This window comes from Phoxinus phoxinus (genome assembly GCF_949152265.1).
Source record: "Phoxinus phoxinus genome assembly, chromosome: 9".
NCBI classification, from domain to species: Eukaryota; Metazoa; Chordata; class Actinopteri; order Cypriniformes; family Leuciscidae; genus Phoxinus; species Phoxinus phoxinus.
In genome coordinates, this window is record NC_136884.1 from 27,813,431 (window position 1) to 27,830,748 (window position 17,318).

At 37.6% G+C, this 17,318-nt stretch overlaps 2 protein-coding genes and 1 long non-coding RNA gene across 3 annotated transcripts; 2 read left to right on the forward strand and 1 right to left on the reverse strand.

The window, feature by feature from the left end:
• Positions 1-552: 552 nt before the first annotated feature.
• Positions 553-2,701, forward strand: LOC307004518 (uncharacterized protein; the record flags this gene model as incomplete). The annotated part of the gene is made up of 4 exons (XM_079623838.1): positions 553-624; positions 1,851-2,078; positions 2,287-2,460; positions 2,549-2,701. 4 exons carry the CDS (start codon positions 553-555, stop codon positions 2,699-2,701), a joined length of 627 nt encoding a protein of 208 aa, XP_079479964.1.
• A 6,418-nt stretch (positions 2,702-9,119) lies between these two features.
• LOC307004865 (uncharacterized protein) lies at positions 9,120-12,659 on the reverse strand. The gene is made up of 4 exons (XM_079624407.1): positions 12,474-12,659; positions 10,176-10,266; positions 9,879-10,078; positions 9,120-9,731 (listed from the first exon to the last, which is right to left on the reverse strand). The coding sequence occupies exons 1-4, from the start codon at positions 12,526-12,528 to the stop codon at positions 9,541-9,543; spliced, it is 537 nt and encodes a 178-aa protein (XP_079480533.1). The 5' UTR covers positions 12,529-12,659; the 3' UTR covers positions 9,120-9,540.
• Positions 12,660-13,906: 1,247 nt separating this feature from the next.
• Positions 13,907-16,568, forward strand: LOC307004466. The gene is made up of 4 exons (XR_013799033.1): positions 13,907-14,404; positions 14,490-14,543; positions 15,897-16,313; positions 16,417-16,568. It is a non-coding gene; the product is annotated as an uncharacterized lncRNA (long non-coding RNA).
• Positions 16,569-17,318: the final 750 nt, after the last annotated feature.

Below are 17,318 nucleotides of genomic sequence, written 5' to 3' on the forward strand. Positions count from 1 at the left end.
GTTAACTGAAATAAAAATTAAAAATAATAAAATAATAACTGGCTGTTAACTGGAGAATTAAACATTTGTAAGACCATTTTGCCACATGCACAACCAACACCACACTTTATATAAAAAAGATTGGTGAACATTATTTATTATCTATGTAAAACACTACAAGGGGAATGTGTTGCTCTCAGGAGGAGGCTGTATTGGCACCTGGCTCTGGCTAAATCTACATCTGTCCACGGCAGAGGCTATAACCACAACCTGGAGGAGGAACTAGTATAAATGTATAAAAGTATAATATAACATTAACATTATAACATTTACAGTAGGTTTTAGTCTTCACTCACCCACTATGCTTGTAAATCATTTAAGGGCATATATGCAAGTGAAAGAGTTGCAATGCAGAGCCCTGCTTCACTGTACCGTTGTACATTATGATGTACATTTGTATTTAAAGACATAAGTTGACATCATCCAATTCCACAAAAGTAGTGCCACAATTCAAAGATGTGGCTTACCATAAACCATGATGTAAATATTTGAAAGTAACAACAAGGCCCTTTTATGGTGCCGGAGGAAGGAGTGGTGTGCTGCTTTGTCCTGCCAGTCCAGCATTTATTTGAAGAGAGAGTGATGGTAGGTGACTGCATGGGGCCAGTCTTGCTACTATCATCAGTCCTTAAACCCTGCACACAGTGCACAGGTATTGTTCCTCCAGGTATTGGGGAAACTCTGGGAGGCCCTGACACGAGTACCAGGGAGAAAAACTAAATGATTTAACTTCACTTTTATTTTACTTTACACAAGTACCAAGAGTACAGAGCACTGCCTTTCCCTGGTGGTTCATCAAACAGAATTAAACCTTAAAAAGCACTAAAAGATCTGAAAGTCCCAGAGCTAGAGATAATTTTTGACTGAGTAAGGCTAGGTTTCACACACAAGGTCTACATAACTAATGAGAACTACAAGCTGCATAAAAAAATATTTCATCTACTTTACTAACATAATAAGTATATTACACTGGAGAAAAATGCAAAGGAAAATAAAAAGTATACAACTTTATAGTTCACTTGTCTTAATCTGAAGTTACAGGTCAACACCAATGGTCTTACAAATGTTTAATTCTCCCTAACAGCCAGTTATTATTTTATTAGTTTTAATTTTTATTTCAGTTAACTAAAGTGTTTTTTTTCACACCCAGTGCTACTTTAGTTGTCCTAAAAAACGTTATATTATTCGTTATATTCAGTTTTAGTCTACAATCACCTCGCTAACTATAGCTAGTTACTTTTATTTTGAAAGGGTTAGCCTACTTTCGCTTCCAAAAAAGGAATAGACCACGTGACTTCCGTTTTTCGTTCATTCTTTGTTCAAAAAGGAATGGAATAACGATAAAACGAACGCCAAAAACGAAAAACGGACCGTTTCTAATTGGTTTTTCGTTTTTTGATTCTGACACCAAAAACGGTTATTTGGTTTTTCGTTTTGAAACAGAAAAACGAATTACGGATTATCCACCACGTGACCTCCGTTTTTGGTTTATAAACCAAAAACGAATTGACTGAAGTTCAAAGACTCTCTTCATTCTTTGTTCAAAAAGGAATAACGATAAAATGATCGCCAAAAACGAAAAACGGCCCGTTTTTAATTGGTTTTTCGTTTTTTGATTCTGACACCAAAAACGGTTATTTGGTTTCTCGTTTTGAAACAAAAAAACAGAAAAACGGTATTTTCGTTTTATAATTACAAACGAATTACGGATTATCCAGAGATCCCCTGACCGCATTTTCCTATATTTCGTTTCTCAATCTTACTTCTTAAAACTAAATTGTAAAAAATGAAATAAACAAAATCTTAAAAAGCTACATTTTCCACGACGGAGCTATCTTTTTTCATCAGCATTGGCAATAGATGGCTTCAGCAGCCAAATTGTGGCTCATAACACAATGCCTGTTAAAAACAACTTAACAATCTATCAGAAAGTTTACAGGTTAATACATGCCCCATTAACATTTATTCTTTGTGTGTCAGTCTTAAATCAAGGGTTCTCAATTCCTGACCTGAATGAACACATCACTGCACTTTTCAGATGACACAGACTGGAAACATTTTTGACTCCCTGACAAGATATTTCTATGGGCCCCCTACCCATTAAAAACACTATATCACAATACTTTGGTCCTTATGAACAATTTGAAATTGATGTTAAATGTGACACCAGGTCAATTGGTCTAACTAGAATTGAGAATCATTGTGAACTAATTCAGAATGTTTTGAACATTTAAACTGCACTGCCAGTTTTTGAAGCCTGGATTTTCTTTCAGAGAAGCTGTGACAAAAAACGGTATGTGGGATCAAATCCGGGTTGACCATGGAAAAGAGTTCTATATGTGCCTGTATATCCAAGAGCTGCTGTCCAGACACAGATACAATATAAACAGGCAACCATACCTACAGACAAAATCATCAAGGGTAAGTTTTTCCTGCCACATTAAAACCTCACCTGAAGTCCATAATTTCTTTACACAATAAAATAAATAGTATGATACTGTATCCACAGAACCTCAAAGTTGAGCGAATATGGCCAGAAATAAATAACAGAGTCAACTATCCCCTGAAAGAAGCCCTGCTGCAACTTCAAGACCAAGAGGTGATCAACATGGATGACAACACAACTAGATTTTGTGTATGCAATCTCACTTGTCAGTGTTGAGCATCCGAGTGCGCAATTCACCTTCACTCGCGTGTAGGAAAGACAAAACGAAACGTTGCTTAGTGCTGTTTATTCAGCAACCATCACTTGAACATAAACTCAGTTTTCTCTTCTTTACAACTTAGAAGGAGATGACGTAAAACGTAACGTCATCACGTACAAAACCGTATACCTCCAAATAAAACTATAGGTAGTCAATACCGTAATACAATGTATAAGGGTGCAATACTTTTAACACCCCCACTCACTCTTAGCCCATTGTATTTTCAAAACAACAAATTAAACATTAAATAAAATTTCTCCTTTACATAAAATTAGTGTATACATATATTTTTACACTTTTATGTTCCAAACATGTCCCTAGTAAATCTCTTTAACTTCTGCTTGGTGGCTGGCTTTGTCATTATGTCAGCAACCATTGTCTCTGTAGGACAATATTCCAAGATAACCTTGCCATCATTTACAATTTCTCTTATGAAATGGTATTTGATATCAATGTGCTTGCATCTTTGCCTACAGATTGGGTTTTTGGCTAGTGCAATGGTACCTTGGTTGTCTTCGTACACTTTTGTTTGTGCATATTTGTATGTGTCCATACTCTCCAGCAACTGCTCTAAGTAGATACATTCCTGCATGGCTGATGCTAAAGACATGTATTCTGCTTCGCAAGTAGATAAAGCTACTGTTGGTTGTTTTCTGGTTTTCCATGATATCAAAGAGCTTTCTTCACTCAGATTAACACAGTATCCAGAAGTACTACGTCTGTCTTTTGTATCAGATGCCCAGTCAGCGTCACTATACACTCTCAGACCTAGCCTCTCTGTGTCATTTCTCCTGAAGCACAATTGCTGTTCTGCTGTACCTTTAAGGTATCTGAACACGTGTTTTACTGTGTTCCAGTGCTGTTCTGTTGGTTCAGCAAAATACTGAGATAGTTTACTGACGACAAAACTTAAATCTGGTCTTGTGCAAGTGGACAAGTATATTAAACTTCCTACTGCCTCCCTGAACTTCTTTGGCTCTTTCATTTTTTCAGCATTTTCTGTAAAATCAAGCTTTGGTTCACATGGAGTTTCCCTAGATTTACAGTCCTGCATGTCGAAACGATCTAGTATTCTTCTCACATATCTTTCCTGTGACATTTTGACTAGACCCTCTGATTGTTCAAAATCTATACCCAGGAAATGTTTCAACCTTCCCATGTCTTTCATTTTGAACCTTTGTGTGAGCATTTCTTTTACCCTTTCCAGTACACGTTCACTGTTAGCAGCTATAATTAAATCATCAACCCATACTATCAGGATTACTTTCTCATCTGGCTTTTCTTTTGTGTACACGCAGTTGTCAGCTGCGTTCTGTGTAAAACCGTTCTCAGTCAAACATACATGTAACACAGCATTCCAGTTTCTGCCAGATTGCTTAAGGCCATAGAGAGATTTCTTTAGCTTGCATACTAACATTCCATCTTTTTCAGATTTTTGCTCATAACCCTCCGGTTGTTCCATATAGATTTCGTGGTCTATTGGTGCATGCAAGTAAGCTGTCTCAACGTCCATCTGGTGCAAGATCAGGTTGTCTTGTGCTGCTTTCTGCAAAACCACTCTCACACTTGTCATGTCAGCTGTGGGTGAGAATGTCTCATCATAGTCAGTCCCCTGTTTCTGACTGTAACCCTTCGCCACAAATCTTGCTTTGTATTTTTCAGATCCGTCAATGTCTCTTTTAAGTGCGTAAACCCATCTTCCTCCAACTGGTTGTTTTCCTGGTGGTAATTTGGTGAGTGTGAAGGTCTTGTTCTCCTCTAATGATCGCATTTCTTTGTCCATAGCATCCTTCCATTGTTTGGATTTTGTTGATGTTATGGCTTCTTGGTAGGTTTGAGGTATATCACATACTGCTCTGTAGCAAAAATCTATGCATGTTTGCAGTTTGTCTTCTGCATCCTCAATTTCAAAATCCTGTAGGTAAGCTGGCGTCTTCCTGGTTCTTGGGGGGTTCTTTCTGATCGCGGTTTCTGTAGCTCTACCTGACTGATTGGGAGCAGCCTGTTGGGGCAAAGTCTCTGAAACATCACTTTGAAAACCATGATCTGGTTCATCCTCCACATTATCAGCAGCATTGACTTCACTGCTGAAGATCTTTGGATTCATGTTTTCATATCTTGTGTGTGTCTCAGATGTTTGTTTCTCTCTTTCACTGGTTGTCTGTGTTGTGAACTTCACCAATCTGTGTTTTTGGACTTTTTCGGTGTTAGGATAGTATACTAGATAGGCTGGACTGTTCTTGTCGTAACCTATGAAAACACCTTGTTCGCATCTTGAATCCAGTTTGCTTTTCTCTTGTTTGTAAGCAAAACATATTGATCCAAATTTCTGCATTTTGGAAACATCTGGCTTTTTTCCTGTGAATAACTCGTATGGTGTTTTCTTTGTGCGTCTACTGTAACACCTATTTCTCACGTAGGCTGATGTTTGCACTGCGTAGTTCCACAACTCCTTTGGTAACTCGCTCTCTATCAGGAAACATCTGCTCATATCAAAGAGTGTTCTCCATCCTCTCTCCGCTGTGCCATTCTGATGTGGTGAATAAGGCGCAGATGTTTCATGTCTGATCTTATTCCTTGTCAACAGCTCTTGGAAATCTCGACTCATGAATTCAGTGCCGTTGTCTGAACGAATGCACTTGATTTCTCCAAAAGGTGCAGTGTCAGCTAAAAACTTTTCTGTAGCTTGTATTGTGTCACCTTTGGTTTTCAGGAAGTACACGAACATAGTACCTGAATAGTCGTCTGTAAACGACTGTGCATATCTGTGTCCTTCTTTGCTCTGTGTTGGCATGGGGCCGGCCAGATCCGTGTGGATTAGTTCAAGAGGTTCCTTTGCCTTTCTGTCTGGCTCCCGGTTTCTGGTCTGTGTGAATTTTCCTTTTGTACACACTTCACATAACTGCTCCTGTCTTACTTTGTTTCCTCTTATCTCCATGCCTCTTACTACACCTTGTAGCTTCTGTACATCTTCATGGTTACAATGTCCCAAAATTTCATGCCAGGTTTGTAAATCATGACACACTTTGCACTGGTCAACGCCCTCTTCTAGTGTTGGCAAGTAGTACAAGTTTCCACTTTCATGAATATCAAACCTGCTTCCGTTTTTGGTTATCAAGTGGCTGTCTCCTCTTTTGAAAATGAATGTTGCTTTTGCATTTGTTGCTCTAGCTACCGAGAAAATGTCATGTGGGTATGAAGGCATGTATAGCGCGTCCCGTAGCTGTGCAGTGTGCTGTTTTCCAGCATCATCTATGAGATAAATCACTGCCGTTCCTCTTTGTTGCGCCATTCCACTGCACTTCGTTCCGTCGGCTAATTCCACTGAATGATTCTCTGGTTGAAATGACCCATCAAAACTTCTGAACTTTCTGATGTCGCTCACAATATGAGATGTCGCTCCAGCGTCTACCATGATGCCTTTCATCTTTACTTTGTTTTGCGGTTTTTCATATTCTGAGTGTTCAACTTTGAAGAGATGATCTTGGTCATTATCGTGTCCGTCTGTAACCTTTCTGATGCCATCTTGGTCACTCTTTTTCTTGCACAGGAACTCCGCGTGTGTACTATTTTTACAATGATTGCACCACACTCTCTTGTAACATTTTCTCGCTCTGTGTCCCTTTATTCCACATTTGTAACATGTCACATTTGTGTCATCATCTTTTCTTTCTTTAGTGTGGTACCTGACAGGACCTCTTCCTTGTCTCGTCTGTGTCTTCATCACATTATCTGTGGATTCGGTTCCTTTCATTTTCTCCGCCTCTTCGTAAATCCGCAGTCTTCTCTTAAAATCTGTGAACGTAACGTCATCCTCATTCTGTGTTATGTGGATGGCTAGCGGCTTGAAAAAATCTGGTAATCCACGGAGAATCATTGCTATGGTTAATCCATCACTCATGGCTTCTCCTGCATCTCTCAGTGCTGTGATGATGTTCTCTGCTCTTATCAAGTAGTCTGTAACACTCTCGTTGTCTGCCATGCGTAGCTGAGTTAATGATGTGTACATATTTATTATCCGTGGCTTGCTTTTCCCCGAATAATGCTCTTTCAGTATTCTAAGGGCTTTCCTGCCATCGTCAGCAGCTTCATGTCTTATCAGTGACAGGCTTTTATCATCTATCAGTCTTACAAGTTCAGCATAGCAATCAGCATTCTTCCGTCTATCTTCTGCTAGCTGTTCTGCGTTAGCATCTGTGGGCTCATGCAAAATAGTCTCTTTCAACTTTAGAGTGTGTAAACAGCTTAAGAATCTCGTTTCCCAAAGATCATATTTATCTTCGGATCCATCAAACAACGATTGTGTTGCCATGACTCCTACCGCTCTGTTCGCCATTTTCGCCGACTTTTCTTCTTATAACGTTATGTCTCTTCAGTTTAAGCTTTATCGTTAGCTTCATAGAACGCGTAATACGTCGCGTCTGACTTACTCACGCTCGTTTTGTTTCCATGCCTGGGCCCATAACCTGTTGAGCATCCGAGTGCGCAATTCACCTTCACTCGCGTGTAGGAAAGACAAAACGAAACGTTGCTTAGTGCTGTTTATTCAGCAACCATCACTTGAACATAAACTCAGTTTTCTCTTCTTTACAACTTAGAAGGAGATGACGTAAAACGTAACGTCATCACGTACAAAACCGTATACCTCCAAATAAAACTATAGGTAGTCAATACCGTAATACAATGTATAAGGGTGCAATACTTTTAACAGTCAGGTTTCCTCAATTGGGCTTGAACGAACTGTGCTATCATGGAATGCACATAGGATTGCAGGTATTTCTATACATGCATTTAATTTTTTTGGTTGTAACAATTTAAACATCCAAAATTATATACAAATCATTATTTTGTAAATAATTGCTCCATTGTCAAGCTACATCAGGGTTCTCAAGTTTTATCAAAAGCTTGGAGTGAGATCACATGCGGTTAGGGGAGGAGCCCTAATGGAGCCCCGCACCCACCCCTCAATTTTACCCATTGTTCATAATTAACCAGCACAAATAGAAATTTTAACAATTGGTAAATCTGATAAATGACAGAGCAATTTATCACATCAAATATACTCTTTAATGTTATATTCAAAATTACAAATATACAAAAATGACAAAAATATAACAAATTGCTCCAAACTGTTTGGAAAAAACCTAATATTTTTGCATTGTGTGTGTGTACGTACAAGAGTACACACTCCAGCTTATTTTGACAGGATATAAAATATTAACCAGAGCACTCTGCTTTAATACATGTAGCCTTGGCTTAATGTAACTAGAAAGACTATTAATACAGTATAATATACAATTTAAAATAAAATGAAGAAATACATTCACTCCTTCCTTAACATTTCCCTTAGTTTCAGATAACGTAAGCTAGCCAAACTGAGCCAAAGCTTCTGGCCAGGTTGCAAAGTAGTTGTAGAGCTTTTGACTGCATCAATAATAATGTATATGGGCTATATATTAAATGTTCTAGGCTAAAAATGTTACACAAGCTTTCTTCCAACTTACCTTCTCCATCACGTGTGTTCGTGCGATGTTGTTGGTTACCTAGTAACGAACGTACGGTAGCCGAGAACGTTCCGTCAACTTCCGTGTGTTCGCAACTTCGCGCATCCATGTTGCCTAGTAACGAACGCAATCTGGCCGAAATACGTGCGGGCGGCAGGAAACTTCACTTTGTGTGTCTGCGCCTTGTATACAACGTTATATATAAAGTTTACAGGACAACTTGGTTGGCATTGCTTTTTCAGCGTGAGAAATACACGGTGTGGCGTGTGAGCGTGTGAACTGGTTGAATTGCGTGTCTCACGGCCAATGCGTGAGACTTGAGAACCCTGCTACATGTAGATTTTGTCCTCTCAATGATCGAGATCCCAGCAATTTCATGCTAGAGTTGGCTTTACTTACAACCTTTTTAAACCTTTCTTCTTGTTTATATATTAATTATGGTATTGCTGTTGTAGGAAAAGGAATACCAAACATCTTGGCTGAAGGTGGGTGTCCAGCAAAGACTTCCGAGGAACTCCTTCCACAGGCCTCTGTGGTTGCTGACATGTACCAGCAAGATGTGGGGTCCTGTCTGACAAGAACGTCAACATTCGGGACAGATCCCTTTTCTTGTGAGGAAGACAGAGCCCAGGCGGAGGAAGAATTTGCTGATCATTATCCAGACATTACACGGTGCTTTGATCAGGCTGTAAATTATGACTTCACACCCTTTAAAGAAGCCATATTACATCTCATAAATGTAACAAGACGTTATTCATGAAAATGAAGGTTTCTTTAAGAATACCAGGAACAAGACATTCATCATTAAACTAACATTTATTATATATTTCTGTAAACAATAATTTTACAAAGTACAAAAATAAACAGCACGTCTTTTGAACATAGGCATTATCAATTGTATTAAAACAATGCTGTAATTTGAGGTATAAAACTGTCACATTAAAGCTTTAATATAGTGCTATCCAGTGCTGCATTTTACTTCAAAAGTTGAACTTGGCACGTAAACAGTGATATTTGGTATATAACTTACATTGTATGTATAGAATTACTCGGATTAAAGCAGAAAAAGTGCTGACTGTAGTGCTTCTCACTTTTAAATCAATAACTGAACAGCAATAACTTGAACAGTAATAATTTTTTTTTATACTGTATATTCAAGAGTATATTTATTTACTCTTAACGTGTAACAAACACCAGTAACTAATAAAGAGCTGCCGTAGTAGTGCCATATTATAAAACTTCTTAACGTGTGACACTTGTAACAGGTATACAGCTTTTTTCCCCCACTACATTTAATCTTTGATAAGATCACCAAAAGCAGACAATGCACCATCAATTCCTGTGACTCTGTAGGTGTTTTCCCTTGAGTCCTCTCCTCTGCATTTCACACAGGTGTTGGCATTTCGCTGCCACTGGTCAAAGCACACTTTGCAAGCAATGAGACTCTGACAGCAAACTGCAAAAACAGGATCATTCATGGGCCCTAGAAATTAAAAATTAAGAAAATTACCTGTTAGTTTTTTCATAATATTTCTGGGATCTTAAGAGGAAAGTATTACAGTTTAATTCACAAAATACTATCCTGGCTATCAACAAATCTTATAGAGACTAAATTATCTTGTTAACAAACCTTTGCAAATTATGCAAGCAAATGCATTTTTAATAGCTGCACGTTCTTCGTCCGTGAATGTCATAAAACGTCTGCGTGCCGGCGTCAGCTCAGATAAGCCTCTGATGGCCTGTGCAACCTCTGGCAGTTCTTGGGATGCCAACACCACCTCTTCAATTCTTTCTAAGACCTCTGGTAGCTGGCTGTCATCATCCCGTTGGCTGAGGAAAGAAGTTACAATAAGCACACCATGTTTTTCAAATATTTAAGTCTGTTACATGTTAGTAACTGACATGCTCCAAATATCTGCTATTTTACCTTAATCTTCTCCTTTTGGATCTCATATCCAAGAACGGTTGTTCAGGCACAGCAAAAACCTTCCTAGAATTTTGTTTCCAGTAAGCTGACCCTGGGGAAATCATTTGTATTTTAAAAGCTGAATTATGTCAAGATTGAACAAGTGAAAATTTTATAATAGGAAAACAACACTACTAAAATGCAGACACCAAAACAAGGTGATTTCAATGTGCTTTTTGCCCGCTATCAAGGCTTCATCAATCGGAACCTGATCATTTTTATTTCACTTTTTGAGGGTCAGAAAAATTCAGGTCATTTTAATGTGTATCATTTTTATGTGAATTGAACCCTTAATTTCACAAATTTTTTAAATCAAATTTATATTGTTTAGGTGTAAAGAACTTCTTTTTTTATCAACTGGTATTACATTTCTCTGACCTTACGAGTAACCCCAGAGTGCAGTCTGCACGATGGGGCGGGGCGACACGTGTCGCTCCGCCCACACCCGATTTTATTGGTTTATAATACAGCAATCTTATTGGCATAGACGCTTGAGGGCATGAGCATGTGCATTGCTTTATGTACACGTTTATGGTAGGAGTTTATGAATGATCTACGACGCTGTCTGGCCATACTATAGAAATGATAACCATGACGATTTCCGATTTCAGTAATGATCAATTGAATAATATTTTGCTGAATATACAAATCAAGTTAGATGAAGTTAGCGCTCAATTCACATCGTTTCAAAGCAGCTTTACAAAAAGTAATATTGTAGCCTAAGCTTTAGGCTAATATTGAGCAGTTTTAGGGTTTGAGATTTAGCCTAGATACTATATTACATTTATTAATTTACCCTGCAGATAAGTCAGTGCTTTTAGTGAGCAATGACCGACTTCATGAAATTACTGGCATAGCATCAACGGAGAAATAATTTCTATGGGCTGATATAGACAATATTTTTCTGCATCATGCAAGCCCTCCGGAATTTTACATCATTCGTAAATGCTTCTTCGTTTTTCCATTAGGACCAGTGAATAAACAAACTGGGGATTTTACACAAATGATGATAATTCACTGTATTCCAGTAAAACATCGGATAAATCCGTGTGTTTTATTTTATTTTAAAGCAAAACCACGGTGACAAATAAGACAATAATATAGCTACAAGCCATGGCCATTGGGTTCTGTGCGTAGGCTACAATAATAAAAACCAAGCAGTGCTGAAATGTGAAAATAAATAAATATTAATTTACTAAAAAATGTATTATGTCGATCTGGGCTATAGCAAATATTATTATTTATGTAGTGTATTCAAGTATGTAAGCAATATGCCTACATGTTCATATCAGCTCTCTGTTGGGTATTTTATTTATTTTATTATAGGCCTATATTATAATTGCACAGATTTACAACAGTGGGTTTTTGTTATGGTTATGCAGCTAGCCTATATGTGAGTGTTAATACTTGAAACCATTTTTATCCCGTACGTAGCTATACGCAGATTAAAACATGAACATGCAATGCGGGGGTGGATGAATAAATAATTTTATTTTTAATACTTGAGTCGTAGTAGCCAACATAAATGGTTGACTCTTCTTAAACACGAATCTTTAAAACTATAACAAGGATTTACAGAACCAAGAGGCCCTCATTTTAGAGTTTGCCATTAAACATTTTATTTGCACTTTGTACCAAATAATGCATGCATTGGACATCTCGTAAAAAAAATGACAACAAAAACGGTCGTGCTTTAAAAATTTAAATCAGCTGCTTTTACATTCTTACAGTGAATTATCATCCTTTGCGTAAAATCCAGAGTTTGTGCTGATCCACCGATCCTGATAGAAATATGAAGAAGCCAAGTGAATGACAACACGCTATAATGTAATCTCCCTGAAGTAGGCTAGTCTAGAGGTGCGGTCACCAAGCGTTCGTTTTTAAGTACAATAAAATATTAGCCAATAGATATTAACTAAAATTACCATGGTAATACCATGGATACTATGGCGACAAAATAGCCATACGATTAAAGTTAGCATTTAATATTTCTTTAATACGGCCAAATAATTCATAAAACCGTACTTAAAGGAATGCGCATGCTCAGACCTGAATCGTCTACACCAATAAGATTGCGGTATTATAAACCAATTAAATTGGAGGTGGGCGGAGCCACACGTGTCGCCCCGCCTAAAAGTGTCGCCCCACCCCATCGTCCAGACTGCACTCTGGGGTACTACGACCTTACTGGTATTTTCATTGTGTTTTTCTTAGATTTTTTTAAAACAGCTTGTAGTGAATCTCATCTTTTGCAGTTACCTTTTGTTCCCTCTGTATCGAGAATTTCATTCCCCTGGCCATCAGTCAGTATCATACCATCCTCTGATCCAATAGCATCTTGGACTTTTACCAAGATACCAGGAACTGATGCCTCGTGTTCATGAAAACGGATTGCCACAGTTTTCTGGGGTGTCCATTTTCCACCAACCAGATCAGCAAGAAAAACATTCCTTGAAATGAAAATATGTTTCGTTTAATACCCAAAGATGCCAATACAGTGCCAATACAGTGTAGTCATAGTATATTTCTGGCTTCAATAATTCAGGCAGACATACAAGTTGTAAAAAATCCACTCGCTCCAGCGAATATAGCGATGTTGCTATCATCTGTGATGTAAACACTGGAACTACACACCTAAAATTAAAATTGATAGTTGTCTATAAGATTATATAGTTTTGCTTAATTGTAACATTTTCTAATAATTGGCACGGATGGGCAAATTCGGCCCTGCGGGCTCACTGTCCTGCAGTTTAGACCCAACCGTGATAAAACTCGCCTGCCTGTAGCATTCCAGTAATTATTAAGACAGAGATTAACTGGCTAAGGTGTGCTTGATTAGGGATGCAGCTGAACTTTGAATGACATTGGCCTGGATATGGCGAGTTTGCCCATCACTGCAGTGGCATAATATATATATATATATATGTTTAATAAAAAATTTTTTCTAAATCATTACCTGAAATATACGGCTAATCTTATCCGTTGTCATGTCTTCGTCCTTTAAAGTTACCCTCTTAGGACCCCTGAAAAGCGTGTATGTATCCATGGCTTGCTTGAAGGAAGTTTCGCGGCTGATTCTGAATTCGGCATCCGCACACTTCCGTTTCCATTCGTCCCGCTAGCGTGAACTTCCGAGTCACAGCTTAGTAAAAAAATCAAAATGTCATATTCCATTTTTAGGCCAATATTCTAAAATCCATTATTTTAGAGTAGATTATGTGTCTGGCAGAATAGAAAAATAGAACTTTAAGTAAATATAAAAAAAGGCAATAAAACGATAAATTAAAAAACGATAATTTTTTTCGTTTTCTGGTTTTCATTTGAAAACGGATTTGGAATGGACGGAAGATACCCTGATTTCCCCTGACCGTACGTTTTGATAGTTTGTTTTTTCATCAAGAATCAAAACACAAAATAACAAGAAACCACCAAGATCAGATCCAGTCAGCATACTGGCATCAGAAACAGATCACAGTGTTTCCCTCTGTTCTGTGGTCTGATGGAGATCCAGAGTCATATGCCATAGTTAGCGGCAGCTTGGAACATGACAAGAGGTCCGTGGCAACGTTCCTCACCAAGACTGTCCTGGACGTTCAAGAAAAACATCCTGCAATGAGAGTGATGCACATTTTTAGCAATGGAGCTGCCTCTCAGTTCAAAAACAAATTCATCTGGTGTTTCATGTCAAGGTAAGTCTGCACAATTAATCAAATTTAAACTGAAATCACCGTGTTATAGATTAGTTCACGCATATCTCTCATGCTGCTAAACTGTAACCGGCATGTGAGCATGTTCAAAACTCAATTCGGGCATGATATTGCTTGATAATGTGGTGTATACTTTAGACCCCAAAAGATACGGAATTGCTAATGCTAAGATACATAATCATTATATATGCATTTTATCATATCGATATTCTCCGGAGTCAAGAGCACCGGTTTCCCCTCAGTCCCGTCAGTGAATTGAAACGCTGTCTGATTGTAACAGTCTATATAGAACAAACAGTCTGGAGAGCGTTTAATTGCAAAATTAGCCAATGCATTGAAATAATAATTGAAATGTTATTGTCTTAAGTCAAAATCCCAATGATTACTTCATTTCATTAGGCCCGATGGGTTTTTGCCACGTTTATAATGGTTTGGATGTCAGGAGGATCAAGACGATCTGTGTGAAAGAGACGTCCAAAAAAGGTAAGCATTTAAAGTGAATATACAGTATTTTTATTTATTGTTGTTAACTGTGAACATAAATAATTGCTTTTTCTTTTTTTTACAGGTCAACATCTAACTGATTATTGCTAAACATTCTGTAAGCATAAACATTCAAGCGGTAAGAATACAGTATTGATCCCTTATGAACACGAATCATTATACAGTTTTTTACAATTGCTATGACAGTTTTTTCAATACATTTAACAAGTTTCCTAAACTCTTAACACGGTTAGCACAACATCAGTCTTTGTAGGCTATACAATTAACACATTTCTTGTTGCTTTGACACAAAATGCATACAGTTAACACAAATTTAAAATGCTTGAATTTCTTTTACACTCAAGCTCAACAAATACCAAAACAATGTAATTTTACTGCCAAATTTACAAATGCTTTCACACTGTATGTCAGAACAGATAACATCATGTTCTAAACATAACTTATAGGCTAAAGTCAAAGTGAACAGCTGTGCATATTGTGAATTGAAACACAAATATATGCCCTGTATTGTATTCCATTGCTACTGAGAAACAGCTTATTGAAGTTTTGCACATATATAAATTACAGCTGATTCCCATCCAGAAGCACACTCAGGTGTTGAGGTTCTTTCAATCGCATGATCAAATGTTCTAAGGAAGACGAGTACCAGGACAAGGGAGAGGTATATCTTGCAATAATGTTCTTTTGCAAATAAAGTCTTTACTGCAGGAATTCTGTCTCTGTCTTTTTTATTTCATAAACTGTACATAAAGCTACTCTGAGATGGTCATTACAGTAATTTTTTGTATTGAATTTCTGCAGCAAAAGAAAAGAAATGGATGCATTTACTAAACTCAACAAAACAAAAATGTAGAGAAAAATGTATATTCAATACAATATACTGTATTTTGTATAAGGGCAGACCTGACATAACATAATGCAGTTTCTGTAATTTCAGCTGATGTTGGTGTTTTTTTGTCATTGTGTTATGATTGACTAAATGTTCCTGTTGGAAAAGAACATGTGTTAGTGTTTTGAATAATTATTTGATTTTGAAACATGTTTGCAGTGTTTTGTTAGATCTAGTGTATAGTGTTAGTGTATTATTGTATTTTGAAAATTAGTTTTGGAGTTTAGTTTACAATGTGTGATTTTGAGCATGAAATTAACCGTTTTGCCAATTGTGTGTTTTAGGTGTGTTGGTGCGTTAAGAGTTTAGGAAAATTGTTAAATGTATTGAAAAAACTGTCATAGCGATTGTAAAAAACTGTAATTTAAGATAATAAAATAATTTAATTAATTCCAGACAGAATCTTAACTTTTTACATCTCATAAATATTGAAAATATGTTCTAATCATCTAATTTAAAATCATTTAATGCATCAATCAAGGGAAAACAACAAACAATTAAAAATATGTCCCAAACGAGGACAAATTGGGATTAATAAGATTACTTTTCTTTTTCTATTCTGCAACGACTGCCTCTCCAAAGTGATACCTCCCTCTGTTGTCTATTTTTGGGTTGAAAGTCTCAATCACTTGGTCAGGTGTCACCCAAGCCTTATCTTCCATCACAGGTAAGATGTAGACAAATCCAGTACTGTCATTTCTTCTTAAAAACCTTATTTCCAGTGCCACCTGGTCTTGGTTGTTGACAAGTCCAACAAACTGTCTGACAGATTTGTTTGCCGTGAATTGGACCAAGACACAGTCTCCAGTTTTGATGTGCCTTGCAGCTGCTGGGTGGAGCTCAGAGGACTGCTGTGCGGGACTTTCAGCAGATGTGATTTCTGAGGGCAGAAATCTATGGACACTTGACAGTTCTGCCTCCGAGTAGATTTTGTGACGCACTTCTCCCCAGGTGACTGGCTCAAAATGATGAACTGACTGAGTGCCTGAAAGAGCTGTGGTAATGGCCCATCTATCAGCCAGCCTATGATGCTCTATAAAATCAGAGATTTCGGTGGATGTAGTCATTTTGATTTTAATGTTTGGGCAACTCTTCTTTGCAGAATCTGCAAACGAAGCAGCATCTGTCACAACGATAGCCTGTCTGCTGAGGACATCAGTGTTAACCGCACGCTTCACTGTTGCTCCCACACCATCCACTGCACCTTTGCCATGGCTTGTGGCAAAGAAGTGCCACTGCACTTTTAAAGTTGGAAACAACTCCTTGAAGTTGTTTCCCTTGATTGATTATTATTTCAATGCATTGGCTAATTTTGCAATTAAACGCTCTCCAGACTGTTTGTTCTATATAGACTGTTACAATCAGACAGCGTTTCAATTCACTGACGGGACTGAGGGGAAACCGGTGCTCTTGACTCCGGAGAATATCGATATGATAAAATGCATATATAATGATTATGTATCTTAGCATTAGCAATTCCGTATCTTTTGGGGTCTAAAGTAAACACCACATTATCAAGCAATATCATGCCCGAATTGAGTTTTGAACATGCTCACGTGCCGGTTACAGTTTAGCAGCATGAGAGATATGCGTGAACTAATCTATAACACGGTGATTTCAGTTTAAATTTGATTAATTGTGCAGACTTACCTTACTGATGTCTCAGATGTTTGTTGTTTCAAATAAAAAGAGACACACAAAAAGGTCTCTGTTTAAGTTTTCCAGCGTCAGCCAAGTGATGGTTTCGGAACGGTCACGTCCATAACGGAAAGACGTCACGTCCGTAACGTCCGTTTTTCCTCACAAATGGAAAAATTTAAACTAAAATGAAATAAATAATTTATGTTCTATAGAGAGCTGACACTCATCCATTCGGTTGGTTTTTTTTTTTTTGGCTTGTGCATTTTAATTCACAGAATTTCAACAAAGTATATTGTCTCCCACAAACTCGCGTCTTTTTTTGTCACGTCCATAACGCATGTGTATTTCCCTCATATTAAATAT